The 18,809-nt window shown below is 47.0% G+C and overlaps 1 protein-coding gene across 1 annotated transcript; it reads right to left on the bottom strand.

Annotated features, from left to right (window-relative positions):
• Positions 1-1,154: 1,154 nt before the first annotated feature.
• Positions 1,155-18,541, bottom strand: E2F4 (E2F transcription factor 4). Its single transcript, XM_081920388.1, has 10 exons — positions 18,306-18,541; positions 14,236-14,345; positions 12,899-13,060; positions 11,600-11,643; positions 10,729-10,790; positions 9,882-10,170; positions 6,899-7,090; positions 5,473-5,520; positions 4,764-4,808; positions 1,155-3,403 (listed from the first exon to the last, which is right to left on the bottom strand). The coding sequence occupies exons 1-10, from the start codon at positions 18,432-18,434 to the stop codon at positions 3,288-3,290; spliced, it is 1,197 nt and encodes a 398-aa protein (XP_081776514.1). The 5' UTR covers positions 18,435-18,541; the 3' UTR covers positions 1,155-3,287.
• Between the last annotated feature and the right edge of the window lie 268 nt (positions 18,542-18,809).

Raw genomic sequence — 18,809 nt, 5'->3', positions numbered from 1 at the left:
CACACCCACACCCAGTGGCGTAGGGTGGGTTGTCAGCACCCGGAGCAAGGCAAGTAATTTGCGCCCCCTAACCCGTGGATTTGCGCCCCCTAACCCCCACCCCCAGATGTTGCGCCCGGTGCGGCCGGCCCCCCTGCACCCCCCACGCTACGCCACTGCCCACACCCCACAGAGTCCCCTCTCACACCCTGCCGGTGTGGGCAATCAACCAGCAGCTCTGGCAGAGGAGAGTAGGCAGCAATGCTGCCACCCACTCTCCTGGACTGGGGCTCATGAATGTGTCCCTGCCGCAGCGGGCTCCCCCATGTTCGAGGGCACACCCCACATGGCTGACCCGGGTGCTATTTGATAAGTTCCACCACTGGGTAGCCAGCATGTTCACTCTCTTGTCTCAGTGACGTCTACACTGGCTTGGTCACGTCCACAGAACGGAAGATAGCAGAATGCTCAAGGATGTGCTCTAGGGGAGCTGGCTCCCGGTACCAGACCCATTGGCAGATCAACTCTGTGTTACAAAGATGTCTGCAAAGGTGGCATGAAGGCTGGCAACCCCAACCCCATGATGGAGGCAACTGTAGCACCTGGAGACCATCAGTTAGGTTGTGCATCCATAGCAGTGACCGGAGGAGGAATGGCTGCTGGGAGGAGTGCAGAGAGAAGAAATGCCACAGTGCATCTGCATCTGCAGCACAACCAGAGGCCTTTATCTGCCCCAGCTGCAACTAAACATCTCTCCTGTATCAGTCTCTACAGCCACATAAGGCACTGCAACCTTCCAGCAGTTTGACTGCCTAGACTGACAGATGCAACCAGAGCCAGCATGGTGCCCTCAGATGCTAATGGGCTTCACTTCTCATGAGCTCCAGAGAGCATGGCTGATGACCAGGTTTGATGGGAGGTGTAATCCAACATCTGGAGGGGCAAATATTAGCCACACCTTATTTAGAGCCTAATTTGAGACTGGAGGAGACTATTTGAAAAAGAAACCAAAAGAGGCAGTTGTTGCTTCTTTTCCAGACGCTCCGTGCAATGGAAATCCTTCTTTAGCATTAGAATCTCTTTAAACTCTGCCTTGCAATACGACTGCCTCACAGCATCAGCCAGGCTGCAAAGGACATGAAATGGCTTGTTCCAACATGCTGACAGGAAACAGCTTTGGAAAGGTTTTGTTTATTCACTCAAAAAAAACAAAAACTGTACAAATATTACAGGCAAGTCTCTTGCTGCAAAAAGTATAAAAATAATCTTTATATATGAATCAAAGTTCATTTCCACCCCCCTTCCCATTGTACATTTTCTTTAGGTATCTTTTCCAGGACGTCATCTAAAGAGAAGGCAAGAAATTTATAGCAAAGGGAAGTGACGGTTCAGCTGCTAAACAGATCCCTCCGAAGGACACGAAGAAGCCTGTGAGTCTATTGGGGAGGAAGAAATGCGACACACCTCTGGGCTTCCTAGAGCATCTGTGCAATGCAGGAACTGCTCTGGAAACAGAGACCTGCAGGCCAGGAAGGTGTCCTCACAAGTGCCTAAGCACATGGGTAGCCCTCCAGATGTGGCTAGACTAGAACTCCCAAAGCTCCCTGAGCATGTGGGCTGGGGCTGATGGGAGTTGGAGTACAACATCTGGAGGACACCACGTTGCCCATCCCTGCTAAACAGGACACCAGAGGCTTCTCTAAACACTAAGCATCTGGAAGCAGAGTATTAACAAGTTTCCACTCTGGAAAGGATGCCGAGGAATTGTAGGGCTGTATATTCCATACAGAGGGAAGTATCGGCTGCACCACTTACACCCTTGTGGCCACTCTTAGGAAGCAGGACAGGGCAGCCAGCTTAAACTAGCTCTTGCTGGCCAAAAGCTACCACATGACAACACAAACATTCCCTGATTTAATATGGGCGGCTTAGTGGTGAGTGTGCTTAGGGCGGCAGGTCTAAATCCCACTGAAATCAAACTCTTCACCCAAGCAGCAGTTTTTAAGGTTAGGGTGCAAGGCACCACCACCTTCATATTCAGTGCCTGCGGCCAAGAACTGTGCAAAGGTTATGGGCCAGGGAGCGTGAGTTAGGGGCTGGCACAACTGCAGACTGGAGAGCAACACTGTGGTTACGGGAAAGAGGTCGGGAAGTGCAAAGGAGTCATAGGAGGAGGTTCATCAACCCAGATCCTCACGGGTGCAGGTGGGGAGGTGAGCAATACTCAGTGTTGGAAGGTGGGGAAGATGTGTCGCATACAGACTCCGGGAGAGAAGGTAAGCTGCACGGGCGGGCATCCAAATGAAACCAGCAATTTGGAAAGGGAAAGATGCAGTAGCTCGAATGAACTAAAAAAAAGCCCACCTTCAGCATTGACCGAGGATATTGAAATAAATCACCCAGACTTGGCCCCTTCCCTCAATCCAAGCCCCTCCATCTTGGGCTCTCACTGTCGAGCTCAGGTCCTTGCATTGCAGGCAATCCCAGCCAAGCTTCCCCACCCCTAAACAACTTGGCTGTTGGGGAGGGGGCAATTTGTTTCTCCATCCTGACTCTTTGGAGGAAAAGTGACTGTGCAAAACTGGCACCTCTACACGGCTAAAGGAGAAGAACTGGACATGTTTCGGCTTGCAAGAAACCTGGGTGATCGTCGTGCTCTCAAAGTGAAACAGAAGCGGCTGAAACCCGGGAAGAAGCTTCTGAGCACCTTCCATACATAAAATGGATCCAAGGCAGGGTTGACGAGGCGTCGCTTCCCCCTCTCCCTCTCGTTCCTTGTGTCAAGTGTGCAGTTGCCAGAGAGAGAAAAGGAAACTAACACCTCTGAAATACATAGAGACAAGCTATAAAGACAAGACAGCACGAGCCTCCCCTGCCCCTGTTGTTCAGCCCTCCTATTCTTTCCAGAAAGTGCCACCAGGAGTGTAGGGGAGCCAAGCCAGGCTTGCAGACCCAAGGAAGCTCTTCTGCTGTTCAGGAAGAATTGACCGCAGGCCACTGGGAAGGAGGCCTCGGATCTAGTGAAAGGACAGCCAAAAATGGAGCAAGAGGGAAACCAGGGGACTGCCTTGTGCAACATAGGAAAGGAAGAAGAAAAGCCAGGAAAGGGAGCTGCTGCTCCTGCTCCTGCTGCTGCTTGGTCCGCAAGTCCATCCCTGTTGATCTTCAGTCAAGACCAGAGCAGCCAAGTGTGTCACTCAAGCACAATAGCAGAAAAGGAATCCAAAAAAACACCAGGTTTTTCCAAAGACTGGTTTGTTTGTTTTTTAAAAAAACACGTATCCTAAAGTCCATCCGTATGCCAGGAGTCAGAGGTTGAGGATAGGCACATCGAAAAGGTCGCACACCCCTTCGCTCTCATCCAGGTTGTAGATGTAGTCATGGTCACCAGGAGGCGGGGAGAGACGGAGCAAAGGAGCAAATACTGTTGAAGGGAAAGGAGTACAGTAAGGCTGTGTCTGGCTCACTGTGCCTGTATGCTGGCCTTTGGCAACAAAAACCAGGGTAAGGCCCCTCCCACATGCTGCAACACCCGACCCGCATGCCTCCCTGCCCTGCATGCTTTACCAAAAGTAGAAGACCCAAGGAACAGATTGCCTATGTCAACTTGTAGCTTGACCCTCAGGACTCACCATTAAACCCAACCTTCAAACATGGGACCCTGCCTTAACTTTAGAACCTATAAGCTCCTTTGCTCTTCTATGCCTCTTTTAGGGCACACAAATAAACTGCTGATATACCAATGCCACATTTACTCCTTCTCTCTGACGAAGAGGGACGCAGATGGCACTGTGGGTTAAACCACAGGGCCTAGGACTTGCCGATCAGAAGGTCAGCAGTTTGAATCCCCGTGACAGGGTGAGCTCCCGTTGCTCGGTCCCTGCTCCTGCCAATCTAGCAGTTTGAAAGCATGAAGTGCAAGTAGATAAATAGGTACCACTCCAGCGGGAAGGTAAACAACGTTTCCATGTGCTGCTCTGGTTTGCCAGAAGCGGCTTAGTCATGCTGGCCACATGACCTGGAAGCTCCCTCGGCCAATACAGTGAGATGAGCGCCGCAACCCCAGAGTCAGGGGTCCCTTTACCTTTACCTATACCAATGCCACATTTACTCCTTCTCTCTGAGGAAGTGTAGCTGCAGGATGGGGAAAGAAGAGCAACTGGTGGGGTTAAGGACCCACAACAGGAAGTGCTTAGTATCTTCACCCATCTACAAATCCCCAGATTTGGGGGGATGGAGGAACAACCATGGCAATTAAATTACTACAGAACCAACATGTGTGTTGTTGTTCTTCAAAAAGGGGGCAGCAAAGATAAACATAAGCTTTATGTTTTGTAGCAGTTGGAGTGGACAGTTAAAACAAAAATAAGAAGTGCAACTTTAGGTCACTTCTTGGGGATCCTAACCACTTAGCTTGTGGATCCTAACCCGTTAGTCCAGATATGGAGAACATTTGGCCCTCTAGATGTTGTTGTTCTACAACTCCCATCGGCCCCAGTAAGCATGGCCGATGGCCAGTGATGATGGGAGTTGTAATTCAGCAACATCAGGAGTACAAGGGGTCCAAATGATGTCCTGCTTGTAAATAAAGACCCCCACACACACCTGTGTTAGTTCAAGACCAGTGTGCATTAGCCTACTCAGTTTATTACAGTTCAGCTGAGCTTTACCATTTGCTTACAGTTCAACTGGACCAACTCAATTTCCTATACCCTAACTTTCTAGCCTTACCCAAACCCATCTCCACCCCAAAACTGGGAAATAGCAAAAGGCTTAATCCTTACCATCAGATGACATTAGTTCTTCGAGCAGCTCAGAATTCATGCATTCTGTGTGAAGAAAGAGTTGCATTACAACCACACACTCTGCTTTGGGATTCTACAGGAGAATATTCTGTATCATTTCTAACAAAGGCTCAGGTACGTCAGTTTAGTATAAACTCCCATGATAAAGAAACCAGCTTTGGCTTTGATGGATGTTAGCTGTAAACAGAAGCAGTCAGTTGCACACCCCAACTGTGTATTTATAACACAGTCAACACGTGACTTTCTCCCAAAGAATCATGGGAACTGTAGTTTACCCCTACAGATCTACAATTCCCATTATTCTTGGGGTAAGTGTTGGCACGCCCAGGGAGAAGTGTTACATTCCAGATGACCCAAACAGATCAATGAGGCCTAAAGGAACTGCTTATTGACAGATGCCGGCTTGCAATGCAGCAAGTAATACTGTACAAGATAAAGCGATAGCCACAGGCACCCTAGTTTCACAACAAGGGCAGTGTCACCACCACAGCATGAATATTCCTGAACTAGCTGTTATTTCACATGTATCCAGCAGAGGGCCACTCTGCCATGATACTTGCTTTCTCCAAACTGAGTATAGGAAGGGCCTCTGAAAACATGGGAGAAAATGAGAGATCAAGCAGGTTCAAGGGTCCCTCACGTTCCCCCAGAAAAGTGAAACAAATATGGTTCTGCTGAAGCAACGCACCTCTTGTTGGATCAAACATCTCCGAAAGCTCTTTGGGAAGTTCCGGTACTGAAAAACAGAAGAGACGGCTCTGGTTTCCATGCTGCTCCAATAATGTCCAAAGTGCACCTATACAGGGTGCTCTCCCTTGTTTGGTAGCCTCTGTTCACAATCACGAGTCCCCCCCACACCACACCACCAACGCCTGCCATAATAATTGGCAGAAGCCCACTGTTGCTAGACAGTTCCGCTATATAGTAGTACCTCGGGTTAAGTACTTAATTCGTTCTTGACCTGAAACTGTTCTTAACCTGAAGCACCACTTTAGGTAATGGGGCCTCCTGCTGCTGCCGCGCCACCGGAACACGATTTCTGTTCTCATCCTGAAGCAAAGTTCTTAACCTGAAGCACTATTTCTGGGTTAGCGGAGTCTGTAACCTGAAGCGGATGTAACCCGAGGTACCACTGTAGAGGGTTGTGAAGCTTGATGGTATATCTACACAGTGGGCTTAAGGAGGGCTCAGTTTGAAAGCAATGCTAAAGGGCTCCCTATGCAAATCCATCTTCTCAAGCCTCAGGCTCATGATTTCCTGCAACACACACCAGGATGAGGGGCTCAGAAGCACCAGATCTTACTTATCCAGAGTATGTTGCTACTTCCAACCCAGGTTAATTTAAGCTATGGTTTTATTTGTACAGTACAAGCCAGGAGCAGAAGCTAGGGCTTTAGCTTTGCTCTTTTAAATAAACAATATTTTAAACCAGCCACAGTTTGCCCTTGCTGGATGCAGCAACTGCAAGTTAGCTTCAGCCAGAAAGCTGATGCTTCCCATTTGCCTTTCGCAACTACTCCAGTTGAGCCTTGTCTGTGAACCGGGCCTCAAAGAATCATGGGAACTGTAGTTCTGAGAGTAGCTAGTAATGTCTGGAAACACTCATTCCCACACAACTAAAGATCCTAGGATTCCTTGCAGGAAGCCACGAACATGAAAAAAGTACAAAAGCTGACATAAATATCCTGCCCACAACCCTGCCAACAGGTATTTTAGAAATCCCATTTCATTGCCCTCTCCAATACAGCATTACGTTGGGGTTTTCTTTAATATGCACTGCATGCTCCCAAAGAGAGACTTGTGGCATCAGCTGATTGAAAGGTGAGGAGCTCCACTCACCTTGCAAAAGTGGCCTGTGACAGGGGGAGGTGAGGCCAATCTACTGACCACATCCAGTTCTCCACCCTCGTTGCACATGGCAAAGCAGATGCTTTGCTATTCAAAAAAACCCAAAACAAACCACAGGCACACAAACATTGCTCCACGGCAGACTTTTAACCATAGCAACCATTACAAAACTGCTCCAGTTTCTGGAAAAAGAGGGACTTGGCACCATGCCCATTTGGGAACACAGGAACCCCCAACCCAAAAGGCAGCAACCAAAGAATTCTCACTTTCTGTGGGGTCTGGCTTGATTGGCTCAAAGGAGGTGGAGGGACTGGGCAGGATGGAGCTGCTGTCCAGCAAGGCGGAGGATTGGAGGGGCTGCGTGTCCAGCCCAGCAGGTGGGCTGGCTGGTGCTGTTGAGGGGGCAAGTGGGTCCAGCTCCCCGCTGCTTCTCGATTCTGCCGTTGAGACACCACTATCTGCAAAGGTGTAAGACATAGATGGTGACAATTTTGCAACATTTCATGGATTGCACACTGAATAGGCCATGACACTCATCTAGCAAACTCCAGGGCAGTACAGCGTTCCATTAAATGCCCACAGGCATCCCCTAAGCCTTATAAATATGCCACAGAAAAGTTACTAGCCTTCATAGGTCATTGATTAGAACTTTTCTCCTCAACATGCCTTTTCCCACATGAAGGGGATGAATTTTCATATATCCAAAAGCTTTCTGTTACACCATCCGCCATTCTCCAGACAGATGCACTACAGGCCAGATGCAACTTAGCCAACATGAACAGTATCGCAATGATGTAAGAATTAGAGGCCCAGGGTGTAGATTTTTAAAACATTCCAATATTAATTGTATTGAAGCTTTGGCTAGCATGTATTAGACTTGATTCTCTGTGTTTGCATTTTATGACTCCCATGCTGCATTCCTTTTCTATCTGACCCTGAAAGTGGCACAAATGGCCCTCCAGGATGTTATTCTAAATCTATCATGAGTTAGGACCAGAATGTAAAATCAGCTATCCTTGAAGCTTCCCCAAGGAAAGTGAGATAAAGGAAGGAATGTCAACAACCTGATGAAGGGCTGCTTGCCAGGGGAACAGTGATAGAAATGCTACATTTGAGACCATATGGCCTGGGCACTCTTGGGGCACCTCAAGCTGATTGTGGGGGTCAAGGTACCGGTATGGAGCCATGCGTGTTTTGCTTCTCGTGACCTGTAACTTTTCCTGATATATGTAGAAGGATGTTGATGTTTTAAGAACATTTAGATGTTTTATGACTCTTTTGTGTCCTGTGTGTATAAAACCCTTGTTCTAATTCTCTTAGTGGCAGGTGACTTCTTAACTTGTGGTTCAGCTAGAGAACAACCACTTAAGTTGAGCTCTGTCTTATTGATACAGTAAATGCTGACTTCCTAACTGGGTGCTGGACTTGAATTATTTCCTTGGTTCCGTGTTTTATTTACCCTCGCCTGGCTGAGAGCAAGGTGGTGTAGAAGTAAATTCTTACCACAGTAACAACCTATTATGCAACTTTTTTAAAAAACAAAACAGCTATACTTTTTATTAAAACCTAACTGGGAAGATACAGCTTTCCCAAAGAGTCAACCTGTAAACAGTTATCAAAGTTAGGTGCCAGGTTAGAATTTTAGACCAAAAAAACCCAAGCCACTGCCTTAACAATTCAACACACATTCCAGGAGTGAGGAGTGGTAGACCGCAATTTAATCCTCGAGAGAGAACACACATACACACAAGCAAATGCACAAGGCAAAGCAAATATTTGTCTCAGGCAGACCTGCCACAGAAAAAACTTGCCCTTTTCTGATGCACTTGCAGCAGGCAGATTGTTAAACTGGTATGTAAGCCATATATGGGGAACCTGTGGCCTTTCAGGTGTTTTTGTTGTACTATCGGGCATGCTGGCTGTGGCTGTGTCCAACAACTTCTCTTTTGGAGGGCCACAGGTTTCCCATCCCTGATATATGGAGTATGTTAGTACAGGTACAATATCAAGTTTAAGGAAGGAAGGATGTGTAGAAGGGAAACTTGGGAGTGTAGTGGAAGGACTTATTTTCTCTTTCTCCCAACAATGGAATAGTAGAGAAAACAGCTGTCAATACTTGATTGGGTTTCTGAATGTGTAAGAAGTATTGTAGCTCCAGTTCTCCTGAACCAATTACGAGCCAGGCACCTAACATGAGGATGTTTAGTCGCCTACTGAATATGGGCTTTTTAAAGGGAAATCTTACCCCAAGGTGTAAGCCAGACGTTTATGGAAGATCAATTTTATATTTGATAAAATAGTACTGTTGTTTTTAAGAGTCTGTATGGATAGTTTTATTGTTTGAGTTTGCTGAATTGATTTTACTGTTCTTTGAGCTTGTGTTTCTGTGTTTCATTCTCAGTGTATACCACTTTGATGGTGGCCTATTTAATAATGTGTTTAAAGAAATAAATACATTAAGACTAGTGATGATTACAACGAATGGATGTTATGTGCTTCTCACATCTTAATTTGGGATAGGAAATACAGTAACTACATATATGAAAGAATGTGCTGTTTCAGAACTAGAAAAAAGGAACGTATGTGTTATTGGCTTACAATAATTGTATGTACTGAAAATTATGTCAGATAATTTATATACAACTATAATTTTTAAACATGATGGGAAAAGCTGGTACAGTCCACTGTAAATATATTATTCCAGTTTGAGACCCAAGTACTTTACAGCTGCCTGGCTATACTACTTTCCAAGAGTTCAAACTAATTTACACTAAAGCAAATAAACAAAAAGCCAAACAATTATAAAATCACAAGGAGGCGAAACATACGATGGAAAAAACTCGGAAAATTTAAACTCTCCCTTAAGGTTTGATGAAATAGGAAGGTTTCACAGCATGTGGGGGGAACCTGTGGCCTTCCAAATGTTGCTGAACTCCAGCTCCCATCAGCACCAACCAGTATGGCCCATGGTTAGGGAAGATGAGAGCTGCAGCCTGACAATATCTGGAGGGCTACAGGATCCCCAGTCCAGTTTGGGTGCCATTTTCAAACGGGACAGTGACGGAGGCTTCCTAACCTTGCCTAGGCCAGGTTCCAAAGTTCTCAGGTAGCTGCTGAAGAAGGCAGGCCTCTGGCCATCCCTGCCCATGCCTTTCATCTGGAAGAGGCTGACAGCAAGGCCAAGTGACTCGACTTCAGTGTCATATTCGAGAGAGGTTACCGAGAAGGGAAAGCTCCTCTGCGACTCACCTGTGGCGCTGGCTGCTTTCTGCACAGCAGAGACCTGGTCCTGCGTGCTGTTGGGAACAGGCGCAGAAGGGTGTGTACCACTGGGAAGAGATGCTTCTTGGAAGTGGGCAACAGGTGGTCTCTGTGCCTTAGAGAGTGTGACTGGCTGACACTGAATGAGGTCTTCCGGGGGAGGGACAGGTAGTACCACTGGAGGAGAGCTCCAGGCGTCTTTATTTACGAGCAGGACATCAATTGGACCGCTTGTACTTTTCAGGTGGATCTGGTATTTCTTCTGACCATTTAAGCCCTAAAGAAAGGGAGAGAGATTGCTGCAAGGTAAGGCACCCAAGCCAGTGCAGTGATGCATCTATGTGTGTAAAGGACTGTATCCAATATAGCGTTAAGTTAGTTAGAATCATAGAACTGTAGGTGGAAGGGACTCCGGGGGGCATCTAGTTTAACCCCCTGCAATGCAGGAATCTCAACAATCTTAGCGGGATACTTGTTCCACTGGCAAAATGTTTTGTGCCGGATGAATGTCGTTGTGCAAGAAAATGCGAAATCAAAGCGCCTTCACAACTTGCAGCCAGCATCAACCTGCAATGCGAGATGCTGCTGACTATTCCAAGGGCCACCAGCTCCTTGAGGTTTCAGCCACAGGTTTTCCCCTGCCCAACCACATTTTAACTGGAAATGCTCGGGATTAAACCTGGGACCTCCTGCAGGCAAAACATGAGCTACGGTGGCACCAACAGGAGCCCAACACCACCAGGAGGGCCAAAGGCTAGCGATCCTTCATATAAGACTTCCACCGTTGCCTCTTTGCAACCAGGGATCATTCCTTTGTTACCCATGTGCCACCTACCTCAGGGACTGGAACCTCTAACTGAGTACCCGATGGGGCTCGGATGGCTAGCAGCGTGTCACCTGGAACAAGAGAGCAAACGCAGCATTTACTAATCTGATCTAGGTGCAGAATGGAGCAGTGGGCAGTTGCAAGCCAAGACGCACACTCTCCTTCCTTCTATTTCACCTCTTCCCTCAAGAGATGGGATGGGAGACCTGTGGCCCTCCAGATGTTGCTAGATACCAACTCCCATCAGCCTCACAAGGTTGGCCAATGGCCAGGGTTGATGGAAGTCATAGTTCAGCCACATCAGCAGGGACAACACTTCCCCACCCATGCTTTACCTGGTCTGCAAACCTTTAATGCGGCCAGTAACATTGGCAGGAAAAAAGGACATCTCCCAGACTTGTGTACAGTTCTCAGATACAGAAGGGCAGTGCAAATATTTGTGTTGTTGTTTTTTAAAGTCTGCTTTTATTTTTTCAGAGCAAAAGGCCATTTCATTCACAATATTTATCTGGCTAATGCTAGTAGACCTAAGTGACTAAAGCAAGGTGATGGCAAAACAGGGTATACATGAATGGAATCCAGCCTGAGTAGTAAGACGAGGGCTACTGCACATTCTGAGAGCTGTGAAGAATTGGAAGGTTTGCCTCATTTCTAAGAAAAACAGGCTCTAAACTCTGGAACTCTTGCTCAGCTCAGTTCATTTGTTCCTAGAGCAATGAGTGGGGTCCCCAACGTTGCTGAGCTCCCCCACCCACCAGCATAGTCAATGATCAGAGATGATCGTAGTTGTAGCCTATTAACACCTGGAGAGCACCATGCCAAGGAAAAGGTACAGCATACAGGAAGGGAATCTAGCTAGGATACACCACCACATCCTCACCTGGAAAGCATTTGCAGAGGTCCTCATCAGTCACATAGGCTAACGTTCATGAAGTTAAGGGAAAAAACCAGATGGATCCAGAAACAATGAGATCATTGGACAAAGGAACACTTCAAGACATTTAGGGGAATTGGAAGAAACAATGGAACAACAGATCTAGTTATCAGTCGGTGCTGCAGAACACGCTGGTCAGAATGTGTCCTATGTGCCCCACCTACTGGGTGCATCTCTACAAAAGCAGCAGCAGAGGAGGACATTTTGGATCCGATACGTTTACTTAACACTTTTTAAGCTCCACTCACCCACCTGTATTATAAAGTAGTTTCACACAACAGTGAATAGTTATGGCTTTCCCCCCAAGAACCCTGGGAACTGTAGTTTGCTAAGGGTGCTTAGAACTGCAAGGAAACCCCTATTCCACTCACACAGCTACAGTTCCCAGAGGTCCCAGGGAAGAGGGACTGGCTGCTAAACCACTCTGGAAATTATAGCTCTGCAGGGGGGAAAGGGGTCTCTTAATAATTCTCAGCACCCTTTACAAAATACAGTTCCAAGATTCTTTTGGAAAACCCATAAGTGTTAGAAGGGGTATGAAACTGCTTTAAATGTGTAGTGCAGGTGGAGCCTTAGTAGAGTCTTGTGGCAGCTTAAAGACTTAACAAATGAACTGTGGCACATGAGCCTTTGTGGACCACAGTCTACTTCATTAAGTGGACTTCATGAAAGCTTATGACACAATAAGTTTCAAGGAGCCAAAAGATTCTGTTGCTTTTGCAGCTGTATTTCTGCAAAAAGAACAAAACAAAACAAACCACTCCCAAGAAAGGAATATGATAGATTAAAGAAAAGTGACATCAACACGATGATGGCAGGGGAGTGGGGATGAATGATATGGAGAGAGAAATTCTTTCCATTTTCTCAAAAAGAGATCTGGGATAAGGCAGTTGAGTTGTTGGTGCTGTTTTGGTATTCTTAGCATTTCATCCAGGGACAGACAGATGCACACACACACACGGACACACAGTCACTATCTCACCATAGATGTCTCGCTGGCCAATGCTGTGGACCTGACCCAACAATAAGACTGAAAGTTCTGTATCCTGGACAGGGTAGCAAGTGATTTGAAATTAAAGAGTTGTGCCAGCACTACAGGATCGGTGTCACTGCCTTCAAGCCCCGGAAAGTAATGTTTTCCTTCTGCCATCCTAGAAGGATCATCTTGGAACGAGCATTGGAAACTCGAAGTGTAAGGGGGAAGGGGAAGGAGGAAAAAGGACTGTGGTGCACTCAAAAGGATATCGGCTGTTTTGTACATCATCCGTCACATTTTTGATGCTTTGCTGCACCCACATCTTTTGCTGCTCCAACTCCCGCTCCCGCTGCTCCAGGTCCTCAATCTCTGCCTTCAGCTCTATCAGCTTGTGGGCAATTTCACGAGTGTTGCAGCCAGGACCTACTCCTCTGGAGGGAAGCAGAATTGGAAGCAAGAAAAATGAGAGAGGCCACCTCTTGCAGAGCTTCCCTAGAGGGCATGAGCTATCAGAAACATTGCCATCGCAACCGCAAAATACCTCCCCAAACCCACAGGATTGTTCAGTCGCGCTGAGCACAAAGTATTCCTCCCTTTGTTTCCAAGCCCAAACCTTCCAGAGAGGAATTGACAGCCCTTTAGATATGTCTCTATCCAGTATGGTGCGGTGGTTAGTGTGCAGGACTAGGATCTGGGAGACAGGGGTTCAAATTGCCACCGGGTCATGAATCTCACTGTGTGACGTGGGGCCAGTCACTGCCTCTCAGCCTAACCAACTTCACAGGGTTGTTGTGGGGATTAAATGAAGAATGGGGAGAAACCTTGTGCACCATCTTGAGCTCCTTGGAGAAAAAGGTGGGCTATAAATGCAATAAATAATAATAAAAAAATATTCAAAGATCTCCTTCCACCAACACAGTTCCCTTGGAAGAGAGTTCCTCCAAACTTCAGTCATTTTTTTACTCCCAAATAGTATATCATGTCATTAGGTTTTAGGTGAGGTACATTTTTTATAAGTTTGAACCTATAAATGCTACACTGCCAAGATCAAGGTAAAAATATAATGGCGGCAAACAGCATAAAATAAATTTATATTCGTAAAACAATTATAAACACATCCCAAATTAGTATATCTGCTTAATACATCAAGCATAACTGGATCACTGCTCAGGAAAGTGAATGCAAACAGATGAATTCCTTCCAGTAGCACCTTAAAGACCAACTTAGTTAGTTCTTGGTATGAGCTTTCGTGTGCATGCACACGACTATGGCAGACCAACACGGCTACCTATCTGTAACGCAAACAGATGAGCTTAAGCAGGCACCTAAATCCCAATACTGTGGGTGCTTGCAACTCCCCTTACAACTCAATTTCATAAGCTATTTCCCTGCTATTTGTGACCACTCAGCAAACAGGAGAACAGCATGACCATTGGTGAAGCTTATTCAAAACTGCCTTAAATGCTGCACTCAGGACACAGTCAACTACTCAAATGCAAGCTGTGACTGTGCCACACTCCTCAAATGCAACTGCCCCCCATGCATCACTGAGAACAGAGCCTAGTTTCAGGATCACCAATCCTTGCTCCAATTCACGGGCACTTACTTCCACTGTATGCTGTTCTTGGACTTCTTCTCAATCAGACCTATGCCCTCAAGGACATTTGTGATGTCATAAATGCGCCGCTTCTGCCGCACTGCCAAGGTATCTGCTGCCTGTGTAGGAAACCCAAAACATTATCATGCCCTGCTCATGAAGGCCTGAGCCACTCAGAGAATAGCAGGAAGCTGACAAAACAAAAAAACACACCTCCAGCCACTTTGTCAGTTATACATAGGAACATGCCTGGACTCAGTTTTTTCTGTCTTGGGTTTGGGAGAGGAACCATCAATTAAATCTCTTTGCCTCCCACATGTTCCATTTCAGGGGGTTAGTTTATAAACAAAACAGAAGTTCAGCATGAGAAGCTGCAACCCATCTGCCATCCCGGGGTTCCTTCCAAGTGACCCCAAAGACTGCCTGATGTCATGGCAGATGAGGGCACAAATCCCACCTTTCATGGCAGAAAAGCGTAAGTGTGTGGCATTGCTTTCTCTGCTACACTGCCACACACAAAGACAACCTGGTGTAGTGGCTACAGAACTGGGTGAGGAATCCAAATCTGCACCCAGCCATAAAGCCTTGCTTGGAGCAGTCACTCTCTCAGCCTAATTCTATCTAGCCAAGTTATTGTGAATGGGAGAGGAGAAAGGAAAACATGTAAATTGTCTTGGGCTCCCTGCAGGAAGAACAGAATAATGTAAAATCATCATCATCATGATAATAATATTGCAAACCCAAAATCTGTAACATATAAAAGATGATTTCCTATTTATTACATGAAAGGGTCTATATATCCACTGTTCAGAACATCAATGAACAGTGATGTGGATTATCAGTACCCAGTGTAAGAACCAAACTCTCTATATCTTGTTTAGGCAGTATCACTGCAGGGCAGCTGGGTTGTATTCTGTGACTTTTCTGGATCCTCAGTTTCACCAAATGTATAGCATGCATAAACAGGTGATGCCTGGAAGCATATCTAGCAGTAAGATGCAATAGAGGGAAAAAATCAAAAATCCTCCATATCATTGTTGCATAAAATGCAATGTGTTAACAAATGCCTGATGTGTTAACAAAGATTTTGTAGATACCAAGATGCCCTTTTCTCAAGGTAAAGGTGAATAGGTAGGTAGATTAGAGTGCTTACTATTAGAAAGCAGGTTCTAGAGAAATTAAGAGGACTCGTAACTTCACCCAGGTATAAAAATATTCAGATGTCTTTCAGTCACACAATGCTGGGAGCACAAATGGATCAAATGGAGCTTACGCTCCGTGTCCACGTAATCTGGTATTGTCTGCTCTCATTGGCAGCAGCTCACATTACCTGCCGTTAGATTTTATTTTAATCTTCAAATGCCAACGATTGAACTCTGAGCCTTCTGCACACAAAACATGTGCTCTACCACTGAGCTATGGTCAGCAACATGCAGCACAGTTCATGTTTGTTAGATATATAAGTGCAACTTTGTCATTCACGAGAACAGTATGACTACTACATAAGAACAACCCTGCTGGGTAAGACCAAAAGCCCACCATCCTGTTCTCACAGCAGCCAGCCAGATGGTCAGGGAAGCCTGCAGGGAGGCCATGAGTGCGATAACACGCTGTTCCCCAGCAACTGATATTCAGAGAGATACAATTCTTCAATACTGGAGGTAGTACACATCCATCATGACTAACAGCCATTGATTGGTACATGCCAGGAATAAGCCAGAGACAGATATAATCATCACACCTTTCTTATGAACTTCCCCAGGGTATCCATCTTGCTTAACCATCTGGATTACAGGTCCAGCTAAAGCTTCCCATACATTCTGCAGCAGACCTTAAAGCCTTCAAGAAGTTGGAACGGATGACTCTGGCATGAAGTTGCCAAATTAGATTTCACTGCCAAACTTGACACTAGGGAACTTGGCCTCAATAAACCACCTGGGAAGAGAAAGCCACTGTCCCTTTCAGTGTTTACTGAGACTATCAATTCAGCTATGCCTATTCATCACAAGTAACTTCTAGTTAAGAGTGGGTCACAAGGATGTTTCTTGTACCTGATCTTTGTTGACCAGAGCCTGTTTTCACTTGTGTTGTGCATATTATGACACTTACCACAATCTCTTCCATTTCTCAACTTCATAGAAACATTGTTTTCTCCTTACTCAGGGTATGCATATCCACCCATTTACCTGACTATTTCATACTTCTAATAGACTCTGACTCAGAAAAGCTTCTAACATAGTAAATAAGCCTTTAAAGTGCCCATGGCCATATGCTGCTGCTAACAGACCCTGCATGAAAAAGAAGTCAAGTCCAATCCTTAGCATCTCCAGTAGGGCTAGGAAAGACCCTGGATTGTACACAAGTTCTACTCAGAGTAGACCCACTGAAATTAATGGACCTATATTAATAATGCCCATTAATTTCAATGGATCTACTCTGAGTGGTGCTAACTGTATACAACCCTCTGATCTTAAATCCCGGCAAGCTTTTGCCAGTAATTTAAAGTTTAGATAATATTGAGCTAGGGGGAACAAGGCAGCTTCTTATGTCTGCTCCTCTGGTGTTAGCAAAATACAAGAGCTGCCTTGATGAAAAGTCTCAAGCTGCAACCCTCCTTGCACTTCCGTAGGAGTAAGCACCACCTGAACAGAGGGGGGTTTGCTTTGGTGCAAAGATACACAGACCTATGCTGTCAAAGCCATCATCAATCACCTTAGACAGGGCTCCAGCAGGGCTCCTTCCCACTGCTGTTCCCTTCCAAACCAAAGGCCCTTAGATGGCCATGCAGCTTACTGGCTTAGTTCACATAAGAAGCCACATCTGGATTCAGTAACACTATACTAATGCTTTTTGTTGTTGTTTAAACAGTTTGTGGTTCATAGCATTAAAAGCTTCTTCCTGCCCACTTTTTCTACTCTAGATTTCCCATGTTTGGTCCTAAACCGTTTTGAACTGCAGAGGCGTCTGCCTGTTTCCCCATCTGCCTGCATTGCAGTGGAACCAAAAGCAGATTTCAGTTAAGGTTAAGCACTTCAGGCAAGGTTGCAAACACCTGCAGTCCCTTTCACACAGAAGCTACTGTTGCGGTAAAGCAGAAGCTCCTGCAACTGCTGGAGTTCTGCACTGGCAACAAACTGGTTACACCTGTGACTAAGTTATACATATGCAACCAGCTCAGTGTAACACCCCCACCCGCAGAGATCCCTTCATGCACTCCTGCAGTCCATACCCAACATGCAACTCAGCATTATCTCCCCATTTGGCGGATGCTGCACCTTAACGGTCATGCTTCCTTGATATGAGGTGAGGGAGGTCAGAGAAAGAGCTAGCAAACAGGTGGGGAAGCAGTTTGCCCCTAGGGTTTGCTAATTTGGTCTGAGGACCGAGAGAGAAAAGCCCAATTCAAGGCAGAATGTATTAACTGGGATTTTTCCTAACACACACACACCCAATCCTGCATGGGAATGGAGTCAAGAGATCCCAAATGTGGACACACAGCAACAGACCAAAGCTCCAGACAAAAGGAGGTGGTCGGAACAGATACCTAATAGGGCCCGATCCTTACTTTCCGTGAGCCCGATCCGGCCCCAGGAGGCAAATCCTGCCACCGCCACTCCACGCTGCATCCTTTCCCTTGTCTATATCATCGGGTGGGCAGAAAGCAATTGGGATCTATTGGTAAGGGTTTCTTAACTGTTTTCATAGCAGCAACACAACGTCCCCCCCCCCCACCAAAAACACACTAATGGGGCTGTTGTTGAAATGAAGAAAGCTAATCTTAGCGTGAAAGGGATGTGATATCAATACCGTTGTGGTACAGGGAACCCATCCCAGATCCTGGCACCTTGTTCTTACTACCTGAGTGACACGTGTGTGTGTGTTCAGCTGCCTCTGGCTGGTGAATTGAGGGGGGGCTTTTGGGGGGAGGAGGAGGAACAAAGTAGATCCAAGAAGCCCTAAGTCTGCCCAGCCGGAGTGCTTCTTGCCCTGATGGGAGCCAGCCATATCCCACCCCCAGCCATGTTGTGGAAGCAGGACCCCCCCCCCGCACCCCGTTTTCCCCGCTCTCTCCTCCTCACCAGCTTGAGGTCGAGCACGCCGTCCTTGGCCTCCTGCAGCAGAGACACGAACTTGGTCGTGAGCAGCCCCAGGCTCTTCTCGTGCCGGCTCGGGGCGCCCCCCGGTGGCTGCGCCGCGGACTCCGCCATCCACGTCCGCCTCAGGCCCTCCGCCGCCGAGGCCGGTGCAGATCCCGGGTCTCCGGTACGGCCCCCGCGCGCTGACCCCTCTGCCGCTTCCGGCCGCCGCAGGGCACGACGGGAGGAGGGAGGCGGAGGGAAGGCTCCATCTTGGGAGAGAGGGCGGAGCGCCGCCACGCTCCCTCCCGCCTCCTTCTGCTCGGCTCCGCCCACCACCACTACCACCGGCTTCCCCTCTCGTGCCGTTGTAGCGTCCCCTGCTGGCCAGTGGCGTGTAAACACTGGTGGCGCCTTGACGATTCCAAAGGGTTGCGCCTGTGGGGTGTTCGGAAAATGAACGTTTCCCCCCCCCCTCCGTTGTCTTCTTGTCCATAAGAGCAGAAT

This window comes from Podarcis melisellensis (genome assembly GCF_964234715.1).
Source record: "Podarcis melisellensis genome assembly, chromosome: 8".
In the NCBI taxonomy this organism is placed as follows: Eukaryota; Metazoa; Chordata; class Lepidosauria; order Squamata; family Lacertidae; genus Podarcis; species Podarcis melisellensis.
Note: the sequence above shows the minus strand (reverse complement) of the source record. Positions and strands in the feature narration are given on the sequence as shown.